The 26,022-nt window shown below is 44.8% G+C and overlaps 1 protein-coding gene across 1 annotated transcript in view; it reads right to left on the bottom strand.

Annotated features, from left to right (window-relative positions):
• The window catches only part of STOML2 (stomatin like 2), a 74,196-nt gene that overhangs the window by 2,417 nt on the left and 45,757 nt on the right, over window positions 1-26,022 (bottom strand). Inside the window, exons 7-9 of the mRNA XM_069212514.1 lie at window positions 23,479-23,623; window positions 21,082-21,161; window positions 19,790-19,918 (exon numbers count right to left, since the gene is read on the bottom strand). Of these exons, the coding sequence (XP_069068615.1) occupies window positions 19,790-19,918; window positions 21,082-21,161; window positions 23,479-23,623 (354 nt within the window). The remainder of the gene's footprint in view (window positions 1-19,789; window positions 19,919-21,081; window positions 21,162-23,478; window positions 23,624-26,022) is intronic.

Here is a 26,022-nt window from a genome sequence, read left to right as displayed (position 1 = left end):
AGTAACATTTGCAGTTTTCCAGTGAGGATATCTAACAGCTTGCAGAATCTGTATGTCATGGGCTACTGAACATGTTGGTGGAAACCTATCAAGCGTAATTGGTGTACTGCCTCCCTTGAGCAATGCTCCAGATGAGAAATCCTAATTTCTCTGAATTTACTATCATTAGTTATGCTTTACCAGGTTTCCCCTTCACAGAAGAACATTCCTGCAGTCTACTAGAAGGGCTTATCTTTAAAATGTATGAAGAGGCCAAGATTTCATTGTGCTTAGAGAATGCGATAAAAGGATAAAATGGAGGTTGTTCTTTTTAAGAAGCATCATAAGATCAAGCTTCAGTCATATATTTGACCCCGTACACCCTGGCTTGAAACCGGTTCCTGAACTGATCTACGTGTTGTGCACTATATGAAAGCAATTTAAAATGTGAGCAGTCTCTGAGACATACACGATTGTGAATGTATGAAAGAGACCATGATAGTCGAACAACATTCCTGCATTGATGGACTGTAAACCCAAAGTTGCATGCTGGAATTGAAGGTGTTTCCAAAAGACGAATGGAAACACATTGTTATCAGCGATTTCCCTATATAATAAAATTATGGGGCTACTATCTGAATTGAGGCCTCCACAAAAACATGATTTTTGGACCCATGCAACTGTATATTCATGGTCTTTCACCACAAACAGTTGTTAGAGCAATTAAGGATGTACGTTTTGCACTCTTTCTATGCAAATCTCCTACAGCAAACATTAAATACATTTAAGAGAAAGGGAAACTCAAGTTCAAGTACACATAAAGAGTATAAACAATAAAAGCTATACTGAATTAAATTGGCATACGTATTAAATCAGATCAAACATATTCTATGTGGACAATATAAAGTGTTTACCATGGCTGCTGGTAACCAGTCAATGCTGTAAGCTACCTCTGTCACTAATCAGGGGACTCTAAAGAGCACTAACAAATACTGAAATCTACCCGACACTGGCAACTGCTGAGAGTAAGTGGTTGAATCTGACTTTAGGGGCTGAACATAACACCACGGTACACACAGTATACGACTACTCGTACCCGTTTGCGTTCTTTTCTGCTTGTATACAATATATGGCTTCAAGTCTCTCACTTGTTGCTCAAGGGTTCACTACATTGATCCTATGCCATGAAGTCTTATATTAATACATGCTGTGGGGTCCTCCTGTGTGGACTCCACATGCCACAAGACAACTACTTTTTTTTTAATAAGTCTTTTTGTTTGATTTTGCATACCATATCCAGAGAAAGTTTACAAAACAATACTTCACAGAAGCAACAGAGTAGTAAAAGGAACATCAGTCTACCCAACCCACCTCAAACCACCCACAGACACAAACATATCCTCTTGCAGATCAACAACTGGTCTCTTTCCCACATCGTAGGCATCCGAATCCTTCTGCCCGCAATAATCAATACTTTACAGTCTTCATCGCACTGCAGTGGATCTGTAGTCCACAGATTTCTACACATTTAACAAGTGGTATGCCGTTGAGGCACCCCAGACCCTCCCAACTTTCGTGGGCAGCCTCTGTTTGCATATGTTACCTTTTCTGTCATCATGAATCCATCCATCTGTCTTCTCCACGTGTCCACCATGGGGGATAAGTCTGATCCCCAAAGGTGAGCCACATCCCTTTTAGCCACCACGAGTCCTCGATTGCAGAATATAAGCCTGGCCCGGGGCAAGTAAACATCATTGGGGGCTCCAAAAAGAATACATTTTGGGTCAAGGGGGGATCTTCTCCGACAGTGCCCCCGCAGTTCCCCAACAATCTTTGTCCAATATTCCTGTATAAAAGGGCATCACCAGATGGTATGTAGGAAGGTACCAACTTGCTCTTGGCATTGAAGATAATTTGGATGCTGCACCCTCCCCACAGTGTGTAGACGCGGTCTATCATAGTAGACCCTATGAAGGCTCTTGAACTGGATTAGTCGCAGCAGTGACCTAATGGCTACTTCTCTTGGGAACATCAGTGCTGCTTCCCAGTCTATATACTATAGATCCCCTATATCAGCCTCCCAACGACTGCGCAGTATGACCAAGTGTGTCGGGCATATTATTGTTAATGGTCCTATACACCAGAGACACGACTTTAGTATCTAACTGTTCGTCAACAATCTACCTTCCAGTGGGGCGTATTCCGGTATTCTCTCCCCCAGGGGGCCCTCTATGCATGTCTCAATCGAGCATATTGGAAGAACTGCGTCCCGTTGAGCCCATCGGTGGCCCGAAGTGACTCAAAAGGCATGAGGTCTCCCCCATCTACAATGGTGGAGATTCCAATGTGATCCCAAGCCGGTCAGTATACCAATTTCCGGCAGCTGGTGTCCCTCCCACAGGGGGGTCATCCTGGTGGGCCTACGCATCCATCCCAGAACCCTGGTGGCCTTAGCCCATACCCCGAAAGCTATACAGGTAGCTGGTACCTCACCTCCATTTCCTTCCTTCCCAGCAAAGCCAGAAGTTTCCCTGCTTTATCCCCAGTGTCATATAGCTTGTATTGGATGGTGTGCAACTGAATTCTGCTTTCATTCTCCGCCGCTTCCCTATACCCTGTCCTAGCAAATTCCAGCTGGCGAAGGGTGGGAGGGGCAGGAACCCGTACCAACGCGTCCTCCAGCTGCAGAAGCTTGCGGTCATATCCTACCAGCATTTCTGATGCCTTCCTTCTCTTTTGTGCCACTAAGTTCTGAGCGCTGTCTCGGATCACTGTCTTGTACGCCTCCCAGCGCACCACCGGAGACTCAACCGATCCCAGGTTTTCCCGGAAATATAATTCTGTGTCCACTCTGAGCCCATGAGCCACCTCCCGATCCTGCAAGTCCGAAGCCCCCACCCTATGTCTCTGGGCACCCTTGCTCTTCCTCCCAATCGTCACCATCAGAGGAGAGTGATCAGACAAGCCCCAGGCCAGGTATTCCGCCCGATGGACAGTCTCCACCTCCCCCGCTGGGGAGAAAATATAATCCGGTCTAGAAAAGACCCTGTGGGCCCCGGAAAAGTAGGAGTATTTCGTGACAGTGGGATGTGCACAGCACCACAGAGCAGACAGTCCCATTGCTGCTGCAAAATGATACAGTAAAGTTTGGGGGCAGCTCCTCCAAATATCCCACAGCAGTCCCAATCAGTCTCCATCACGTCATTAAAGTCACCCCCACCACAAGGAGTGGGGAGTCTGCCTCCAGTAAAATCTCCGCTAACTTCTTCAGCAAGTGAGCTTGGAGTCTTGGTGGGGCATAACTGCTCAAAAACAGTACTTCCTGTCTACCCCAAAGCCCCAGCACCCCTACATATCTACCCGCTGGGTCTGTCCATTATCTTGTGAGGCGGAAGGGAGGGGACCTGCAGATCAAAATCGCTACTCCCCTGGAGCCAGAAGTAAAGCCAGCATAACATAAGGTGCCCTACCCAGAAATGTACACCTCATGCCCTTAAGATGAGTCTCCTGTAACAAAACACTGGGGGTGCATCCTTCTTATGGGCTAGCCCAAAGCGCTCCGTCCCATTCTGTAATCTCGCGATGGGCTTCCAACCACGCCCATGTCACGTCAGTCACTTACATTGGTTCGTGGGCTTGCCTTTTAAAATCCACTTGCTTTCATTTGTGAAAGGCATGCATAAATCATGCCTTTTCCGGTGTTTATCCCACCTACACAGCACTGGTAAACTACTAAAAACATACGAGGCTCGATGTTTTCAGCATGGTGTCCGGACTACTTTATCTGTTTATTTTCCACACAGCGCTGCACCCCGGGTTACCTTTGGTGGTCATAGGAAATATAATAAGCCCCCCCCCCCCCCCCCCCCCCACACCTGGGACACCTGAACTGGCCACCTGGAGTTCAGTAGATTGTTAGGAGTGACCTATTAAGCACGTGTCTGGGGCTTATCTACCTTGAACAAAAACAGACATAGAACAAACCCCTCTGAACAGACTCCCACCCCACCCCTCTCCCCACAGACCACTGCGAGTACTAAACCCCACACACCGACTCAGCAGGAGTGGAGGTCAGTAGCTCCCCATCCCTCCCTAGCCCTTCAATTCAGAACTACAACAGAAGCAGCCAATCTTTTCTCTGCATCTCTCTGGTGAAGTCGGGGAAGATGAGGATTTTAGAATTTTTGCGTCAAACTTCTCCCAACTTATGAACTAGGATCAAATCCCAATCTTGAAAGTTTAGAAAGCGTGCAATCATTGATCTGGGGGGGAGCCCCAGGAGGGGGGCCTATCCCCCAGAGCTTGATGGGCACATTCAATTACGAAACAGGTCGAGAACTTCTCAGGTGGCAGGGCACGACGTAACCATGTATCCAGAAACCAGCCAGCATTTGCACCCTCAGCCCCTTCCAGCAAGTACACAAACCTCAAATTGTTCCTACGGGTCCAGTTTTCTGCATCTTCCAGCCGCCACATGATATGCTTATTAAGGACCCTGGTCTCCGCCATTTCCTTACGGAGATCCCAGACCGTGTCCTCCAAGTCGGATATCCGCGTCTCTGCTGATGTGACCTGCGCTGCCACATTCCGGATGTCTTGACGCAAAAAGGAGACCTCGGAGCGCACCTCTCCCACACGTCCCTCCAGGGCCTCTCTGGAGGACTGGATTGCCGACAGGAGAGCAGCATTATCTGGTACCACCAGAGAGTCCTGGGCCAGCGGCAGCGGGGTCACCAGCCTCGTATATCGGTCCATGCATTCTTGTATGGGCGGCTTGGGTTCCTTATCTCTCGCCATACTGTCCCTTATAACTCACTGCCTCCTTCAGAAACCCTGGGAGTCGACCATCAGCTAGCTGCTCTCAGGCTGGGGCTATCTCCCCTCTGTGCAGCCCTGGTGACCAGGCCACAACAAAGACCCAAGGAGCACAGCATGGTCCCGAATATCGCTCCAGAAGTGGTTTCCCCAGGCGACTCGGCTTCAAGGGGCATCAGGGTCCCCCGGGATGGGAGAGAGGAGGAAGCGAGCCCGGCAACACACTACTCCATCGCCAGCGTTATGGCCCATGTCACAGGCTTTTGTGCTCCACAGGGAGTCACGACCCCTAGATGGCGCTACAAGACAGACCCCTCCGCTCCAGGGATGGTGGTGGTTTGGAGGGGGGGGGGGGGGGGGGATTACCCATGCCTACTTTGACCTGTCCCGGAGCTCTCCCCCAGTGCGATCTCACCGGTGAACTCAGGGGGCACCAGTCACACCTACATCTTTCCCTCCGTGCGCAGTCTCCAAGCTCTCCACGGGTGAGGTCCAGCCGAGCAGTACCTCGACCCCCCTCGGCACCGCTACTCTCAAGACCTCAAAAGGGGTTGGTGGGGAGGGGAGAGAGACCGCCCACCCCCATCTCTCCTTCTGCGCCACTGATGGCGCTGCAGGCCGCTAGGCCCTCAGCGGGAGTGACCGCCTCCCACCTTACTGAGTGTGTGTGTGGGGGGGAAGGGGGTTTGGCTTACAGTGAAGCGCCCTGTTCGGATGCCCCATATTCCCCTCCAGCACGATCTTGCCGACAAACTTGGGGTGGCACCAGATCCACACCTCGCTTTTCTTCCCCCTCTCACGTACGGCCCACACCGGGGCCCTCTACCAATCTCCCCTGCCTCCTCTTAACCTGCCCCTCTTCACACGATCAGGCCGGGGCAGATTCAGTCTCTTTCAAACCGGGAGACCTGCCTGTCATCTCCCGGGCTTCGGCGGCTCTCCTCCCCAAGGTGTCACAGGCCACAGAGCCACCAGGCTGACCAGCCCGAAAGGCTGGTCGAACTCAGCCCTCTCTGATGGCACCTCCACGCTTGTCACCGCCTGTGCTGTTTCGGTGGAGGTTCATCAGCTTCTCTCCGCAGCCCCAGGGCCCGCACTGGGAGGCATGCGGATGTCGTTGCAGGATTTCTTCGGGCCAGGACAGAGCTCAATCAAGGAGCGTCTGTCTCCGGCACCATCATGGATCCGCCCCCCCCCCACAAGACACCTAATCAATCACTGGACCACAATAGTGTGGGGTATGCATCTGAGCACCTTCCCTCCCCACAATATACATCCCAGTTTTTGAACCTGGGTAGAGGGATGTGACCTTTAAGCTGTGGCTCAGAGAGATAATTAATGCTGGAAGACTTATACAAAAAGCGAGTGGTCCATGACAGAGAATGAAAATGTCACTTACCCAGTGTACATCTGTTCGTGGCATCAGTCGCTGTAGATTCGCATGTTTTGCATAGCTCGCCATCTGGTGTTGGGTCGGAGTGTTACAAGTTGTTTTTCTTCGAAGAAGTCTTTCGAGTCACGGGACCGAGTGACTCCTCCTTTTGTCTCCATTGCGCATGGGCGTCGACTCCATCTTCGATTGTTTTTCCCCGCAGAGGGTGAGGTAGGAGTTGTATTGTAGTAATAGTGCCCATGCAATGGAGTGACTAAGTATGTACCTATTTAAGGTTAAATTAATATATATACAAATAGTTGAAGGTACCTTCCGAACTGCTACAGGCTCCCGGGGAGGCGGGTGGGCACATGCGAATCTACAGCGACTGATGCCACGAACAGATGTACACTGGGTAAGTGACATTTTCAGTTCGATGGCATCTGTCGCTGTAGATACGCATGTTTTGCATAGACTAGTAAGCAGTTATCTCCCCAAAGCGGTGGCTCAGCCTGTAGGAGTGGGAGTAGTCTGAAACAATGTTCTTAATACGGCTTGACCTACTGTGGCTTGTTGTGCGGATAACACGTCTACACAGTAGTGCTTGGTGAATGTGTGAGGCGTAGACCATGTGGCTGCCTTACATATTTCTTGCATTGGGATGTTTCCTAGAAAGGCCATGGTAGCACCTTTCTTTCTGGTTGAGTGTGCCCTTGGTGTAATGGGCAGTTGTCGTTTAGCTTTAAGGTTGCAGATTTGGATGCATTTAACTATCCATCTGGCTATACCTTGTTTTGATATTGGGTTTCCTGCATGAGGTTTTTGGAATGCAATAAATAGCTGTTTAGTTTTCCTGATGCTCTTTGTTCTGTCAATGTAATATGTAGTGCCCTCTCAGCTACGGAATCTGGCTGTGGGAAGAACACTGGAAGTTCCACTGTTTGATTTAGATGGAACGGAGAAATAACTTTTGGTAGAAATTTAGGATTAGTCCTTAGGACGACCTTATTTTTGTGTAGTTGTATAAAAGGTTCTTGTATTGTAAACGCCTGAATCTCGCTTACTCTTCTTAGAGAGGTAATGGCGATGAGAAATGCAACCTTCCATGTTAGGAACTGTATTTCGCAGGAGTGCATGGGTTCAAAAGGTGGACCCATAAGTCTAGTTAAGACAACATTTAGGTTCCATGAAGGAACAGGTGGTGTTCTTGGTGGAATAATTCTTTTAAGGCCCTCCATGAATGCTTTAATGACTGGTATCCTATATAGGGAAGTTGAATAGGTAGGCTGCAGGTATGCAGATATTGCTGCAAGGTGTATTTTAATGGAAGAGAAAGCTAGGTTAGATTTTTGTAAGTGAAGCAAGTAACCCACTACATGTTTTGGGGTTGCGTGTAATGGTTGGATTTGATTAATATGGCAGTAGCAAACAAACCTCTTCCATTTACTGGCATAGCAGTGCCTGGTGGATGGCCTTCTGGCTTGCTTTATGACTTCCATACATTCTTGGGTAAGTTGTAAGTGTCCGAATTCTAGGATTTCAGGAGCCAGATTGCTAGATTCAGCGATGCTGGATCTGGGTGTCTGATCGTTTGGTTGTGTTGTGTTAACAGATCCGGCCTGTTGGGCAGTTTGATGTGGGGTACTACTGATAGGTCTAGCAGCATTGTGTACCAGGGTTGCCTTGCCCAAGTTGGTGCTATTAATATGAGTTTGAGTTTGTTTTGACTGAGTTTGTTTACCAGATAAGGAAGGAGAGGGCGAGGAGGAAAAGCGTAGGCAAATATCCCTGACCAGTTGATCCATAGGGCATTGCCGTGGGACTGCCTGTGTGGGTATCTGGATGCGAAGTTTTGGCATTTTGCGTTCTCTTTTGTCGCAAACAAGTCTATTTGAGGTGTTCCCCAGAGCGTGAAGTAAGTGTTCAGAATTTGGGGGTGAATTTCCCATTCGTGGACCTGTTGGTGATCTCGAGAGAGATTGTCTGCGAGTTGATTCTGAATTCCTGGGATAAATTGTGCTATTAGGCGAATTTGGTTGTGAATTGCCCAACGCCATATCTTTTGTGCCAGCAGGCTCAATTGCGTTGAGTGCGTCCCCCCTTGTTTGTTTAGATAATACATTGTTGTCATGTTGTCTGTTTTGACGAGAATGTATTTGTGAACTATTATTGGTTGAAAAGCCTTTAGTGCTTGAAAAACTGCTAGCAGTTCTAGGTGATTTATATGCAGTTTTGTTTGATGTATGTTCCATTGTCCTTGTATGCTGTGTTGATCGAGGTGTGCTCCCCACCCTGTCATGGAAGCATCTGTTGTTATTACGTATTGTGGCACTGGGTCTTGGAAAGGCCGCCCTTTGTTTAAATTTATATTGTTCCACCATAGAAGCGAGAGGTAAGTTTGGCGGTCTATTAACACCAGATCTGTAAGGTGACCCTGTGCTTGTGACCACTGTGATGCTAGGCACTGTTGTAAGGGCCTCATGTGCAGTCTTGCGTTTGGGACAATGGCTATGCATGAAGACATCATGCCTAGGAGTTGTAATATCATCTTTGCTTGTATTTTCTGTGTTGGATACATGCGTTGTATGATGTTGAAATTTTGAATTCTTTGTGGGCTTGGAGTGGCTACTCCTATTGTTGTGTTTATTATGGCTCCTAGGTATTGTTGTACCTTGCGCAGCAGAATGTTGGATTTTGCGAAGTTGACTGTGAACCCTAGTTTGTAGAGGGTTTGTATGATTTGATTTGTGTGGTGTGAGCACGTTATTAACGAATGGGTCTTGATTAGCCAGTCGTCTAGATACGGGAATACATGTATTTGCTGCCTTCTGATGTGTGCAGCGACTACTGCTAGAAATTTGGTAAAGACTCTTGGTGCGGTTGTTAAACTGAAAGGCAGTACCTTGAATTGGTAGTGTATTCCTTTGAATACAAACCTTAGGTATTTCCTGTGCGATGGATGTAATGGTATATGGAAATACGCGTCTTTGAGGTCTAATGTGGTCATGTTGTCGTGTAGTTTCAGCAATGGTAACACTTCTTGTAGTGTGACCATGTGAAAGTGGTCTGATTTGATGTATGTGTTTAGTATTCTTAGGTCTAGGATTGGTCTTAGCGTTTTGTCCTTCTTTGGTATTAAGAAGTACAGTGAATAAACTCCTGTGTTTATTTGTGTGTTTGGTACTAACTCGATTGCGTTCTTTTGCAATAGTGCTTGAACTTCTATCTCCAGGAGCTCGGAATGATGTTTTGATAAATTTTGTGCTCTTGGTGGTATGTTTGGAGGGAATTGTAGAAATTCTATGCAATAACCATTTTGGATAATTGCTAGAACCCAAGTGTCTGTAGTGATTTCCTCCCATGCTTTGTAATAATGACCTATTCTTCCCCCCACTGGTGTTGTGTGGAGGGGGTGAGTGACATGTGAGTCACTGCTTAGTTGTAGGGGTTTTGGGGCTTTGAAATTTTCCCCTATTCCTAGGGAATTGCCCTCCTCTATATTGGCCCCGAAAGCCTCCCCTGTACTGTCCCTGGTAACTGGATGGTGTTGCCTGTGAGGTGCTGGCTTGTGTGGCCTGACCCCGAAACCCCCCTCTAAAGGGTGTTTTGCGGAAGGTGCTGTAATTTCCTCTGCTCTGCGGGGAGTAGAGTGCGCCCATGGCTTTAGCAGTGTCCGTGTCCTTTTTAAGTTTCTCAATCGCCGTGTCCACTTCTGGACCGAACAATTCTTTTTCGTTGAATGGCATATTGAGAACTGCCTGCTGAATCTCTGGTTTAAACCCAGACGTTCGTAGCCATGCATGCCTTCTGATGGTCACAGATGTATTTATTGTTCTTGCAGCTGTGTCTGCTGCGTCCATGGAGAAGCGTATCTGGTTGTTTGAAATGTTCTGTCCTTCTTCAACCACTTGCTTTGCCCTCTTTTGTAGGTCTTTGGGTAGATGTTCAATGAGATGTTGCATCTCATCCCAATGGGCTCTGTCATAGCGCGCAAGAAGTGCCTGTGAGTTAGCGATGCGCCACTGGTTTGCAGCTTGTGCTGCGACTCTCTTTCCAGCTGCATCGAACTTGCGGCTTTCCTTATCTGGGGGTGGTGTGTCCCCAGATGTGTGGGAGTTGGCCCTTTTCCTAGCTGCTCCTACAACGACAGAATCTGGTGGCAGCTGCGAAGTTATGAAAATAGGGTCTGTAGGAGGCGCTTTATACTTTTTTTCCACCCTTGGTGTGATTGCCCTACTTTTGACCGGCTCCTTAAAGATGTCTTTTGCGTGCCGAAGCATACCAGGGAGCATAGGCAGGCTTTGGAGCTGTGGGTGGCAGAGAGGGTGTTGAATAGAAAGTCATCCTCGACTTGTTCTGAGTGGAGGCTTACATTGTGGAATTGTGCTGCTCTAGCCACCACCTGAGAATATGCAGTACTGTCCTCTGGTGGTGATGGCTTTGTAGGGTATGCCTCCGGACTGTTATCTGACACAGGGGCGTCGTATAAGTCCCATGCGTCCTGATCCTGGTCACCTTGGCTCATGGTGGTGTGAGCCGGGGAATGTGATGGAGTTTGTGCTGGCGAGACGTGAATTATAGGTGGAGGAGAGGGTGGCGGAGTAACCCTTTTCACCATTTTTGTTTGTGGTGTTTGGTCAGTTTGAAATTCCAGTCTTCTCTTTCTCCTAATAGGGGGAAGGGTGCTTATCTTTCCTGTCCCCTGCTGTATAAAAATACGTTTCTGCGTATGGTCTACATCGGTGGATTGCAGGTCTTCCTCAAACCTATGCTTTCGCATTTGGGAGGTCATTGATTGCTCTTCGGTATAAGAGCCTGAAACTGGGTCGGTTGCAGGTTGTTTCGGCACCGAAACCCTGTCTGCATCTTTTTTCGGCTCCGAGGTGGCTTTTTTCTTTGTCGGAGTCGAAACATCTCGGCGTCGATCTTCATCGGTGCCGCTGTCTCGGCGTCGAGCCGTGTCTACACCGCTATCTCGGTGTCGATGTATGTCTCCAGCACTTTCTCGGTCCCGAGAAGGCTGCGTGCCGGTGTCTCGACCGGAGTCGGACGGTCTCGGCACTGATTGGGCCTTTTTCGGTGCCGACGGTCGGTCACCGAATTTATGGGTGGAGCCATGGCCTGGTGGCAGTGGCGTCCCCTGGGCCTTGACAATCTTCTTATGCGTGGTTTTCGACGTCTTACTCACGGTTCGTGGATCGTCGAATTCCTCAGAGTCCGACTCGTGTATCGAAAAGGTTTCTTCCTCTTCCTGTACCTCGAACTCTCGGTGCGCTGTCGGCGTGGACGCCATTTGAAGTCTTCTTGCTCAACGGTCTCGGAGTGTTTTTCGGGACCGGAACGCACGACAGGCCTCGCAGGTGTCTTCACTGTGCTCAGGTGATAGGCACAGGTTACAGACCAAGTGTTGGTCTGAATAGGGGTATTTTTTGTGGCATTTGGGACAGAAACGGAACGGGGTCCGTTCCATCGGCGTTCTTCTACACGCGGTCGGGCCGAGCAGGCCCCGACGGGGATCGAAAACTACCCCGAAGGGCTCCGGAGCTCTTCGATCTTCGATGCGGTGTTGATTCTGACTACGCCGATTCCGAACGCAACAATACCGACGAAAATCTTCCGAAATTTAGCTGTTTTTCCGTTCCGAAACTCGGAGCGACAGGAACACGTCCGAACCCGATGGCGGAAAAAAAACAATCGAAGATGGAGTCGACGCCCATGCGCAATGGAGACAAAAGGAGGAGTCACTCGGTCCCGTGACTCGAAAGACTTCTTCGAAGAAAAACAACTTGTAACACTCCGACCCAACACCAGATGGCGAGCTATGCAAAACATGCGTATCTACAGCGACAGATGCCATCGAACTGCTATGTTCAGTTATTCCATTAGGCTGCACATTATGAACTAGGCTATCCTAAATGAGGCGCAACAACCCCTGTATGCAGAGAAGGGGCAACTAGAAAACACTCCTACCACAGGAGCTATTTGAAAAGGTAATAACCTGAAGTGGTGACTCCATGTTATGTAAAGCTATCAGTATATCAGCCATTACCCGCAATCTCAAGTGCAGGCAGAGATGTGAAACAAATCTGTCCCTAACAATGGAAGAGAGAATTAAAAACTATGTTCTGGGTGCTGAAAGGTTGAGCGCAATTAAGAACACTTCAGCTGTCTGTTGGAAACGGTGTAACAATTTGGTCTCCCATAAAGAAATCCATGAACAAATGAGGATAGCAGGAGGATAAGTTTATTGAACACTGAAGGTCCCATCCACTCTCCAACTGTCTCTCAGTTCTCTCAAGAGCCTGCTGTCATTCTAACATTTTTACATGACTCCATTCCATTCCAGATTAGAACAGTGACTACATTCTGCCTATGCTTACCAATAACATACATATACCTTGGATACTACGGTGTGGCCCGGGAGGCATACTAGAACACAAGCGATGGTTCTGTCTACTAATGAAGCACCCCTGGGTAAACATCCAAAAGTTTATGATGCCTAACACGAATGACAAACGTAATAGATTCGCTCATACAGCTTTTAGATTACATGAGTGATGAAGGAAAATGCCAACTGATGTCTCACCTCAGCCGCCTGGTCACATCCCGGTTACTCGCAGGTAGATTACCTAAAGCTCAGGTGGAAGTCACCTCACCTCCCCACCGAAACAGCTATGGTGGGCTAAAATGTGACAATGAAGTGCAATAGAAAAATGTACAGCTGTACTACAAGATAGGCTACTAAAGTATGAGAAAGAATGGATTCTCTTCTGAACTCGAGAGACGAACAGTAAACCACCTGGACGCTATCAGGCAGAGGGTACAAGGAGCTCTGGCATACGTAAGTTGGATTCCTCAAATACACCTTAAACTGTAAAGCCTTAGTTGAGAAAGATTTAAATACATAAAATTATATAAACGTGAAATGCTTTCAATGTACTAAGCAACAACTGATTTGCAATTAAATTATACAATGCCCATACACAATGGGCCTGATGTGATATACCTGTGCCCATCTTTGCCATCTCCCCTTTCCCTTCCTCCTGAATCCCATCTACTATTTGCAGTAATTTTTCATTTTGCAAATTAAACCAGAAAGCAAAGTGGGTAAACAATTGGAGCACTTTTCCAGTCAAGCTTGTCAGGCAAGCAGCACACCAAACATCTTCACATATAAGCCACACTCTGAGTCAAGCACTCACCCAGCAGTGCCACCCCCAAACACACAGTGAGCTTTTGGCCTGGTCACGGCCCTCAAACGGTGTATGAATACAGCTACAGTGCAATACTCTTAAGTAGCACAGACCTCCTAATAAACCCTTCAAAACAAGTGCTCCACATACACTACTTCCGCCATGGCACACTTATCGTGTAGGGTGTTAATCCACAACTCAAAGCTCTCTAATAAGGCATTTGGCAAGTACTGATGTAAAAAAAGTCCATCAATTAGAAATGGAGTTAATTCAGCACAGATGTCCTAAATCGAGAAATTATTCCATCATTAAACCCAAAAGTATCACAGTTGTGAAAAGGCCCACCATGAATTAACATATGTCCTTGACTTCTGAGAATTGTTCAAGACAATATCGATAAATAATAGCACACTCAGCCAATATATGGACAATATATGGCTAAAAATTCCAAGCAGCATGCCATTTTCCTGTCTGTTTCGAATTCGGGGATTGCACTGTTCCACACTGCACAGCTGCCATCCATGGTATCACAGATAACAGCAACAAGATTCCCCAATATGCTGATGATAAAGAACTCTACTTATTTACCAAGAATAATAAACCACACAATGACATGAACCTCGATTGCCAACTTTCACTGAAAGTGAAGTCACTTTGATTCAGTGGGACACTAATCTCACCCTGAAGAAACACATTGTGTGTTTTTTTTTTTTTTTTTTTTTGCAGAGGCAGTGTGGTACTAGCTCTCTCTTCTAAAGGAAGTGAAACTGCTGTTCAAGCCCTCAAACTGTAACATCTGGATGGTGCAAACACCTTGCTCCACTCTGGCATTCTACGTGCATTTTATTTGCTGCAGTACGTCTCATCCAGGGCATGAAAAATTATGACAAACAAAACAAAGGAGGGACAGGGAGATTTTATCAGGTCCAGTGTACAGTCTCCCTAACTTATGTCAATCAAAAAGGTACACAGTTCGTCAACAAAGAAAAAATGCAAAAAGATTGAAAAAAAAGGGATTGAAAAATGGATATGTGGCACAGGTATCAAGGACACTTCTATTTTTAGAAGCAAGAGCCCTCAGACATCCATTGGATGTCATGTTTCATCATAGGGCTAGCTCCTCGTCATACTGGTGCTGCAATGTCTGACGGGCCCCACCGGGGGGCTCTTGCCGGAGATCTTTTATAAAATGGAGAAGGTGCCGTGATGAAATCCAATAGGGATAAAGTAAGTCTGCTAAAGGAGGGGAGCAGGAAAAAAGAGGGGTAAAATTGACTCAAGAACCTCAACATGAATTCAGATTTAATTAGAAAAACAGGGATCTTGGTCAAGATTAAAAACACTCGAGAGTGGACAGTGAACAATGCACCACCACTCTAACAAAAGCAAAAAGCTAGACCAGGAAATTCTCCCTCTAGCTAAGATGGGTCAGGTCAACATGTTACGCGCCTGAGACAGTCCATCCGGATCTATTGGTGCTTCATCAGGACCAAACTAAATTCCTAAGCTACAAAATAAGTCCTTCTCTGAAAGATAAAGGACTAAAATCAACTTACATCACATGCTAAAAAACTGGAAACCTATGTCTGTGAACCACCCTTCTAACTAGGAGAACAGGTTCCTTGGGAACGAGCGAGCCATTTGCTGGACGTCACTCAATGGTGGCAAAACGTACGCTGCCTAGAACCTACCAGACAGCCGCAATCCCGGATTGTTTGCATGAAGAAATATGATCACAACACCCCCAGTTCCGTTTAACCTGGAGAACAGCTATCCCCTTCTCTTGTCTAGATAACAAAGGGACGGGATGTGGAAATGCAGTTTACAATATTCGCCCAAGACTGCATTTCTGCAGGTTTGCAACCTTTGTAATAGCTTAGTTGATTTTAGCTATCTGAGATGCAAGACGCTTGTGTCTCATAGGCTTTGATATCCTCTGAAGTGTCATCTAGGCAGAGCTGGAGCTTGTCTTTGTTCTCTTGGTCCCAAAGCCTACTACTGCTCCTCTCTCACCTACCAGTGCACCCACTTCCAAAGCTGGATACAGAAGCAGCAGTGCCTCTCCCAGCTTTAAGAGTCGAAGTAAATAGGGCCGGGTCTTTGGTAACGCATCTCTCTGTGCCAATGTAGACAGCCTTTGGCAGAAGCAGTGAAAAGGCTGTGTCCAGCTGATCAAGGGGTTTTGTATATTAGGGTAAGGCACTCTAAGGAGCTCCTAGATAACACATTAATAGAAGATCCAGAGAGAGTGAAGACAATGCGGGTTAGATGAACCACAGATTTAAGTCCACCGCATTGTTTGGAAGGAGAGGCTCAGGAAACCAAGGGAATGCAGATTATCAGGTATTCCAAGAAGGCAACTTGTCTGGAAATCAGTTTGTTGTGGAGACTCGTACACTGTGTATTACATTCACATTGCATGAAAAATCTTTTTCTCAAACACATGAGTAACATCATACTTTTCACCATACACTATGGAGGAAGACAAGGACCCCATTGCTGTGGTCTGCATAGACTTTGCATGGGAGAAAAATGCAGGTCTCCTTTCCTCAGTTAAAAGAGGATTAGGATCCTGCAACTGTAATTAGAAGCCATCAACCACCAATCTTCCCATAGCATCCAAGCCCTAACCAACACACCATATCATCTACTGAAGGTCAGGCAGCATCATGGAGCATCTCTGGTAGCCGCACATATTGACAGTCCATAGCTCAGCAAAAGGTCTAATAGAACGCAATGGCAAAGTGCTTCTTGGCATGCTTGACCTTCTGTACCTACAAACAGCCTTGAAATTTGGAACACCGAGCCAGATTGTTAAATAGAGAAAGACTTTGGATAATATGAGGCTACCTGTCAATATACTAAATAGTGCTGATAAAACAAGAAGGTGCTTAATTGGGATAAATGGAAATTCCTTTCTAAACTATTGGACAAAGTGGCGTTGGCTCGAACATGAAAAAACATACTGGTATCTTACCAAAGCCCAAACACCAAGATTAAAATAAATGCAAGATTATAATCAAACATAATCTTGACCAGAAGGATCAGACAGGGGTGTCCCCATTAACCCTTGTGTCTGCTTTATCAATGGAACCACTTATTTAGCAAATACAAAATAGTCCCTCAACCCAGGGTTTGCAAATTAGTACTGGATAACATAAAACATCACTGTTCACTGATATATACCCTGCTTCTTGAAATAGAATGAACAGTCAGTAACTCATTTAGTACATGAAATTAACACTTTTATTCAAGGTGTCAAAATTTTAAATCAGCCTCACCAAAGTTTTAGCACGAACATAGTTGACCCTCAGGGGCACAATATCAAACCGCTAGAGGAGACAGGATTACCTCACACTAAAGGCCTAATAAAGTACCTGGGAGTTCCCCTCTTCTCTCAGTCAAGGATATGAGTACAAAGAATCACATGTGCTAGAAACCTTATACAAAGACCTCTTCCACTGGGGCCAGCTAGAAATTTCTTACATGCGTCATGTGTGTGCAGCAAGATGAATTTTACGACAGGACATATTATCTGACTCAGACCCTCTCTCTAAGATGTCAAACATTTTCTATCCAGACAACAAAATGGAAATGAATAGCTTTATCTGGATTTATAAATCTCTAGGTATAGCCTGAAAAACAATGCTGTGACCAAGCAGTAGAGGGCGAGCTTGGTGTGCCCATTAGATCAGATGGCGGCCCAAATACAACCAGCTCTGGAATGGGCAAACAGCCATATGTAAAAACACTGGGTTATGAGCATGTAGGAAACAGAAATAGGCAGAGATTCCCCTACAGTGGGAGTCTCGAACCTTATGATCAGTGAGAATCATTGTGAGCTACTGAAAACGAAGCAACTTGCGCGTCGTTACCAGACTCCCCCATGCCCAGCTTGACTTTAAGCCTAATGTGATACTGTGGTTTGAACAAAATACTATGACTGTGGACACTATGACAGGACTGCCATGTATGTCAGTGAGAACTTTGTCTTTGGGGGCGTATGAACATGTATGTGTATGAATGGGATATATGGGTATGGATGACTGAGAACCTGTGTCGTATGCACTTGTGGCAAAGGACATACCTTTTGCCATTTGTGGTACCATTACAAAAAAATGTTCTGCCAAAATGTTGATAATATGAAACATTTCGGTGCACTTTAAACTTCTCCCACTTAAAATATTGGCTGTATTTTTCAGTTCTAAATAATGCACTGTGTCTATCAGCCACTGGGAGCACGATGCTGCTATGTGTAAAGGCGACACTTTGCAATAACAGAAAATTAAACTGAAGAGTTAACTTTATGTTTATATGGATTCCATAAAAATCATTTACATTTTTTCCCATTTCAAAGTGTTGCATTTACAAACAGCAGGCATCTTGCTTCCAGTGGCCTGTAGAGATGGTGCCATATTTATAACAGAAAAATACAGTTATTTGTTTAAGGGGGAGGGGAATTTACAGTGAAGAAACATGCTTCATAGAACATGAGTTAATTGGCTTAATTGAAAGTGGAGAAAAACATTAGCACTCAATGTTTCATAGAAATTTTTTTCTTCACTTTAAATTTCTCCCATTTACAAAAACAACTATTTGTGAGTTATAAATATTTGACAGTTTATACTAGCCAATGGAAGCAAGAGGCCTGCTGTTAGCAAATGCAACATGTTGGGAGAAAATTATAATGAAGGGTTAACTTAATCATTAAGCTAACTTTTTAATTTTAATGTTCTCTCATTTAAAAACAGAAACATAATTTTGTTCTTATGCTCCAATATGGAGTTGAGAAGGACTTTTATTTAAGAGTTAAATACCTCAGTGCTTCAGTTCTTCACCTCTATGCCCCATCCTGGATCATACATCTGACATTATCTGTTCATTATCAGGTAATGCTATCTGCAGGCTGATGATAATAATGTAAAATAAACACAGCTTTCCCTTAACTTTAAATGGAAAATGTGACTCTGCACTTATTTAAAAATAAACTCAATGCTGCAAGCTACTACGAAGGTGTCTGCAAGCTACTGGCAGCTCACGATCGACTGGTTGGAGACTCCTGCCCTAGAAGAATGGGATACTGTTTGGGACACAGGGTCCAAATCCTCTATCTGTACACAATTCAAAAGCAATTCCTACAAAATCTTAATCAGGCGGTACTACACCTCTAAGAGATTAAAGGAAATATTTGATTTATCAGATATTTGTTGGAAAGACTGTAGGGAGTGAGTCACGATGTTCCACATGTGTTTACCTGTCCTTGAACGGGAACCACAAACAAATATTGGGACTCCCACAACTGCCCTTAGATTTTGACTCAATGGTCAAGATACTAGGTAATCGTGGCGAAGAAGGGCGATGTACCACATCAACCCGGTTGGGAAAAATCGTGGCACACGTGTACTTGACAGCCAGGTTGTCCATAGCACAGTTTTGGAAGCTACCTGATCCTCATCTCACAGGCGTCTGGTGGATTATGTTATAGAAGATACATGCTATGGAGAAGTTGCCCGCCATCGTACTGCTATGTAGACAATCAGAGGCCAATGCAGCAAGCTTCCATCATATGCCCAATTTGATCAATCAAAATGTGCCATGCCAAGGCTCTCCACCCTCAAAATAGGCATAACCATAAATACTGTAACCGAGAGCTGAATGACAAATGAGAATGAAAGATGTTGCATTATGGACTTTTACCTGGGAATGACATGTTCTGGCCCTACAGTGATTACACATAATTCAATGACCACTTGCTCTGCCAACATGTTCTACTGATATGGTGAGTTTAAGATGCAACTGTAGTGTTCTTATATGGTCCTAAAATTCTATGTTGCAATAATTGTAAATTAACAAACAGATGTATCCATATAACAGCAGCATAGGATCCAAGTAGAATTGAGCATCTTGTATAAAACGCTATCCGTTGTTTACAAAACTACTGGATTAAGGGTCCAAGGTACATGCATTAACTTGCATCCCAATGTAAGTCAGACAGGAACATTCAATTGGCCACATTGCAGCAGATCACTTAACACAGTTCGGGCACCAAAAGCATGAAGGCAGGTCTGCAGTAGTTTAAGGCCCAAGGTGGATGCTCAGAAACCCAAGAAAATAGCTGTCCTCAATGGCATCTGAAAACTCCATTTTGGAAAGTAATAAAATGAGGTAGACCAGATAACGGCAAAAGCTACATTATAAAACTACTTTGATACTGGACTATGCTATTGCACCACTATTCCTTAAGTGCATAAAGGCATCCTACAGGATCACCGGTAATAAGGAATACCTTATGAACTAAAATTCTTTCTCGGAAGTCGTATGCCACAGCATGTTTTGTATAACACATCTTGTAACACAGGTATTGACAATATGGAGAGAGGGGAAAGGAATGAAGGAAGGGGACTATGAGAGGACTGCGCTACACCCTTACCTGTGTAACCATGCTTGGGATATCACCGGTGTTGGATGGCAATATGATAGTGTTGGAGTCCTTCGCAAGGTTAGAGAAAGCTGCCACATACTGCTCTGCAACCGTGAGAGAAGCAGCTGCATTGCCGTTCTAGGAAAGGAAGGAGGGCAAAACATGAGAACAAATCTAAAATGTTTCCCAATCACGGATAAGAACTACAAACACACAAAACATTCATATCCTTTAAGTGCATTACACGTCTCTATTTTCTCCTAGAAATTACAGACTCCATCTGGTGATATGACTACATTCTGAGAGGTATTACAATAAAGCAGCTGGACATCATTAGAGTTATCTTCTCATCCAGGCATCAAGAAAAGCAGCATACCAGTGTGTTCTAATATTCCAAATCATACCAATAATCTCAAAATTAAATCCTAGAGTAACATATAAAGTATTCCCCTTGGACTGACCTGCTAATGTGCTCATCAGCTGAATGACCAGGAGGCGCTTTATTATTATGGCTGCCTGATATGAGGTTGAATTGCATCTTTTCGTTACATGAATTAGTAGTCACTAAAACAGTAAAATTCAAGCATATATTTATAGGCCTTTAAAAATGTGAAAAGCCTACATTACTTTTCTACTCTTTGATTTCCCATTTTAGTTAGGTCTTCTAAAAATGGAGACTGGGATATTATCTCATTAAAATCTTATCTGGTGTTCTTTCTCAATCCCAGCTTCTGTGGCACAAATTATACACACCACCTTAGCCCTCCTTTATGAGCCCAACTTGACAGCCAACTACCACGCAGCCCATCACCACCTTGCAAGCTTCACCACTGACGCACTCTCACCACCCACTACCACTCGACAAACATAGGCAGCTATCTCCTGAACTCACAATGTCACGCGACTGCACAAGTGGTGATCCTCCCTATCCTAAATTCAACAGAGTAGGTGGCTGTCGCTGCACTAGCAGGAAGAAGGCTGTACACTTTGAAGGACAAATAAGGAGTGGAGTTAATGATGAAGACAGAATTTAGAGGCAGGCCACAATTCACCTCTGAAGCTGTTCCTCATTGGTGCTCGGAAAATGAACTGGAAAAGGACGTGTGTTCACTTGGTGAAGGGATAAAGGCGAGGAGGCAGTCAATGCCCAGTAAATGTGGAAAATGTGGATGCAGCTAGGGACACTTCAGTTGTGTGAAATGAGATGCTGATATTATATTTTCAGACTAAAGACAATCAGAAAAAGACACACAAGAAAGCAAACATCTGCTCCTCTCTCTCTTCAGGGTGATAAATCTTACATGACTTGTCAGGGCCTCTGCCAACACCTGGATAGCTTCTCCCCTCGCCTTGGCTTTTGCCAGGATAGCATTCGCTTCACCTATTAGGAAACAGAATTAATGTTGGTTCCCAGAAAATCAAACAGGCTGCATATAGAGCTGAAAATCTCTACCACAAAGCAACAGACAATATCGGTCAAGAGCAAGAAACCAGAAGCACTTTAAAGGTAGCTTCCAAATCAGAAGATAGTCCAAAATATACTAAAGAGAGCATTAACCAGTGTTGTACGCGTTGAAGAGACATGAAAATCTAAGGACAGGTCTAGAGGCTAAATAAGACACGTTCATGAAAGAAACAAAGGCAAAAAAAGAAGACAAAGAAAGACATTGAGTATTTATTACAGACTGGGGATGTGCAGCTCATGCATCAAAATGCAGCTGAGAGCCGACCAGGAGAGTTTGATTTTAATTTTGCACTGAGGTTAGTGTCTAAAACCTAAGTTTACAGTACCCGAAGTAAACCCACCTGTGCCCAACATTCTATTGGGGTTCAGAGATACTCGATTGCCTTGCTGGTCTAAATTAGAAACATGCAGGCGTTAGCTGGATTGGTTCCCACGAAGCCTTATTTGAAAGTTCAGAGGGCTACCCCTTTTTAGGTCGGAGCCTACCAGACAGCACAGCTGTCTAGTTTGCTAACAATATCTTTGGGATATTCTGAAAACTTCCCTCAGAATCCATTCCCCCCATTACTTGCCATTGGCTTTGAGGTTTGTAACTCAAATTTGCTTGCTTCCTATTTGCTGGCTCTATTTGCTTTAGGCTGTCCAGCTTGAGTTCCTCCCATCCGTTGCCCAAACCTTATTTACTCTATTGCTCGATTTCTGTAAACAGGCCTTTAAATCTATGCCACTACATTCTACACCACTCTAATCAATTCTGCACCACTGCACTCTATGCCGCTCTACACCCCTGCCTTCTACCGTGCACCACTCCACTCTACCCTACACCACTCAAGTCTACGTCACTTCACTGTGAAACAACCTGCTCTATGCCACTGCACTCTACGCTGCACCACACTACTCAATGCCACAGAACTCTATGCCACTCTACTTTACTCAAAACCAATGCACTCAATGACAATCTACTTTGCACCACTGTACTTTACGCCACTTCACTGGATGCTACTCTACAACACTACACTACTACAATACTACACTGACGTTCTACAACACTCTACTAAACTACTCCACTCTGACGCTCTACACAACTCCGTCAATGCCACTCCATGACACTTTACTATCACTCTATTCTACGACACACTACTCCACTCCTCTGTACAACACTACTCCACTCTATGCCAATCTACTCTAAGACACTCTACTGCGCTCTGCCACTCTACATTTTACTGCATAACACTCTATGCTACTCCACTCTACAATACTCTACTCCCTCCCCAACACTACATCACTCCACTGTATACTACTCTACGCCACTCCATAACACTCCAATTTATGACAATCCACCCAACTCTCCTTTACCCCGCTAACGTTTAGCCATGCTGAACAGCAGCCATGCGGTGTACAACAAGTTTAAAGTATACTGGCAAAACCAATAGCTCTTGAATAGGCAAGACCTATTGGCTTTGCCAATGCTTGTTCCACTAGTCAACTGAGAACCTTCATGAGAGATAAGCAAGGTGTCAAAGTACTTGCAAGGTCCCAAAAGAGACAGAAGCGGCTTTGTCTGAATTGTGACACAAGCCAGAGCCAACTACTGTCACTCAATGTTCTTTAAAAGATAGCATTCAGCTTCACATAAACAGAACATATTAGTGGACAAAGATAAACCTGATTGCATGGGTACAAATACACAGAGCACATACAATACAATGTATTGGTTTTCAGATAAATCTTCAACAAAGGCAGTAATAAAGGCTTGGGTACAATGTAAACTGGCAGGGTCTGTTAAAGGCACAAAATGGACATGCACTGATTACCAGGGTGCCACTCTTACCTGGTCAAAAAAGGGAAACATGAAACGTGGATTTATTTTTCAGGTGGGATAAAAGGATATCTGCTCTGGATGTTAGCACATGTGACATTACTTCGCCATCGAAATATTGGAAAACTGCGAGGAGATTCTGAGCTGGACCTTATCAATAACTTCACATGGGGAAGAATAGGGAGCCTTCTAGACTAGTGTGCAGCTCTAGAATATGAATGATAGCCCAACTCATATTAGAATGACTTGGTGCGAGGAATCCCAGTCCAATTGGAGGCAGCCGAGTCTTGAGCCCTCTGGACATCCTAAGTCATGAATAATAAGCAGAGAATTGCTCCTGAATAACTAAGCCTTGCGAAGAAGGACTGGTTGGACAGATGATGCAATTGATTTTCTTATGAACAAGAAACTTACCAGCAGCTCTGTTTATCTGTTCCGCTTTCTCTCCTTCAGATGCCAGAACTTGGGCCCGCTTCTTGCCTTCTGCCACGTTTATAGCTGATTCTCGAGCTCCTTCAGAGTCCAGCACCACAGCTCGCTTCCTCCTCTCTGCCTCCACCTAAACACAGGCTCGCATTAGGATTCCTCAGCAATGGAAGACCTAGACAAAAATTGTTCCCCGAAGGGGAGTGGGGGGCAGGTAATGCAATATATATGTGGGGTGCCATGTGGGACAAGACTGTATCCCAAGTCCTCGCCCAAATCCAGATCTCTGTATAGGGAATTAATAAACGATAATAAAGTGTGACGCATTGTGGGCTGTAATTCAACGTCTGGGTCAGTCATTCTAGACATACTTCTGGTGAATTTGACTAGGACAAAAACGTAGTGATATTTCCCAGGCTAAACACTAGATGGTGTAAGTGAGAGCAGTTTCTTAATCCAGCATCTTTCAAACTTAGAAAACTGGCAAATTAGAGGAACAAATAGAATCTCTGGTCCGTTGGATAAAAGGATAGGTTCCAATCTAATACACAGACAATCTGGTTGTTCCGGCGGAAAAAAAAGTGATCTTATGTAAACAATAATTTCATGGTTTCAATCCCACTTTTGGAGGGAGGGAGCATTTATCATGCATTCTGTCAAACTTGATAAACAGCCATCTCATTTATTGGTGAGACTGCAAGCTTTCGGACCGAATCTTGTGTTGGGGCCACAACACCCTCCTGTCTCCGTCTACCTCGGTTCACTGGTAGTAAACCTATGAGGGATGGTTGGTTGAATTGGGCTGCAATGGAAAGAAGTACTTTTCTGCTGCACACACTCCATTCAGTCAGCACCAGAACATGTATGTCCAGGTGCTGGAGCTGTGGAAAGTCCATCAAATCCAAACACCAACCAAAACTAGCAGCCCTGTGAGGAGGATTGTATTGAAAAGCAGCAGTTCAGCACAACAAGTACACTTACTGTCTGGCACAGTACCCTGGGAACAGTTACTCTTGAGCATAAGATCAGGAAGAATTTATCACTTAGCAAAAAAAAAAAAAATCAGAGGGCAAATTAATCTCTGCACAACATGCTGGTGAGTATGATTTATCCTGGGATTCCAAACAGTGGTCACCCAGCACAGAACTTTAGCTGGGCACTTTTATCCATATAAGGTATGCTAAGAACCGGTTTCCTATAACAATTGCTAGAGAGAACTCAATATTAAGATATCATGCTGCTGGTCGATTTAATCCAAGTTCAAAAGTCTAATTTCTAAGAAGTAAAGATTGTATTGCTTGCACATCAAAGACGTTTCTGGCCAGACCTACTTCTCTGCTGGTCACAGGAAGGTCACAGTAATTTTTTTTGATGGTGGACACAAATAATGCCTTTTACAAATGAAGCTTTGTTCATTTAAATCCTTTTTAAACGCCATTATTTTTTGACAAATTTAATTGGAAAATGTACTAAACAATAAGAAGACCATTATTCTGCTTTTATTTAGGGAAAAAAAAAGTCACCAACAGATGAAAACTCTAAATTTATAATTTTAAACTAGTTAGTTTGAGGTCCCCCAATACCCTTATCAACTGTTCCCCCTGGCAGATGAACCCATTCCTCCCATGTTATATTCAGAACTCACTCTCGACTGAAATAAAATGCATGGCTGCTATGCTCCAAGGTGTTCAATTTGCCACTAATAATCCAAGGATCAACCCACCAAAAGTATTGGTGGGAATAGCAGCATAGTGCCTGTTTCAGAGACTGTCTAATGTCCCCATTTAGTCATAGTTTGACTGAAGCCCTTATGCATTTGTTTGACAAACAGGACAAACATGTTCATTAAAACTACACTTTAACATGAGCACGATAGTAAAGACAGGCATTACCAATGCCAATATGTCTGACTTTAAAGGCAAGTTGTAAGGTAATGTGCAGAATTACACATAAATAGTGTGGAAGACTTATGTATTTGTGTGGAAGTAAAGAACTGCAGAATAAAACTGGTGTAGGTTAACAGGTAAAATGACAGTTGCACTGTCAAGCCAGACCTAAAATTCCATGTAGGTTCATGAGAGCTCACCTCTCATTTGTGTTGCTGCGAAGGAGAAACAAAATAAATTATCTAGCTATTTAGGACACTTTAATAACATTCCAATGTCATGTGTGTGCCCCTGAGAGATCAAGGTTAGACAGCCGAGTGAATGTAATGATTACAGCTGTGTGGAGGGCAACCACACAACATCTGCTTGATTAAAACATGTACTCCTGGATCCCAATATGTGAGCGGAGCCAAAGTCCCTCTTTAGAGATGCTCACGTAATTGCCTAGTGAAGGCTGTCCTTTTAAGTCCGACCATAAAACAGGGGAGACGCATGTTGATGTTTGTCTATATGGCGAGATATACGAGGTAGCTGAGCACCACAAATAAATCTTAAAAATATAACTAAATTTAAAATCCATTACTTTTCTTTTATCGCCCCCTCTTTAACAGTCTACCACCCAGATTTGAAACAAAGTGAATACTAG

The sequence above is a fragment of the Pleurodeles waltl genome, chromosome 1_1 (assembly GCF_031143425.1).
Source record: "Pleurodeles waltl isolate 20211129_DDA chromosome 1_1, aPleWal1.hap1.20221129, whole genome shotgun sequence".
Lineage (NCBI taxonomy): Eukaryota > Metazoa > Chordata > Amphibia > Caudata > Salamandridae > Pleurodeles > Pleurodeles waltl.
This window is presented reverse-complemented; position numbering and strand designations above follow the sequence as displayed.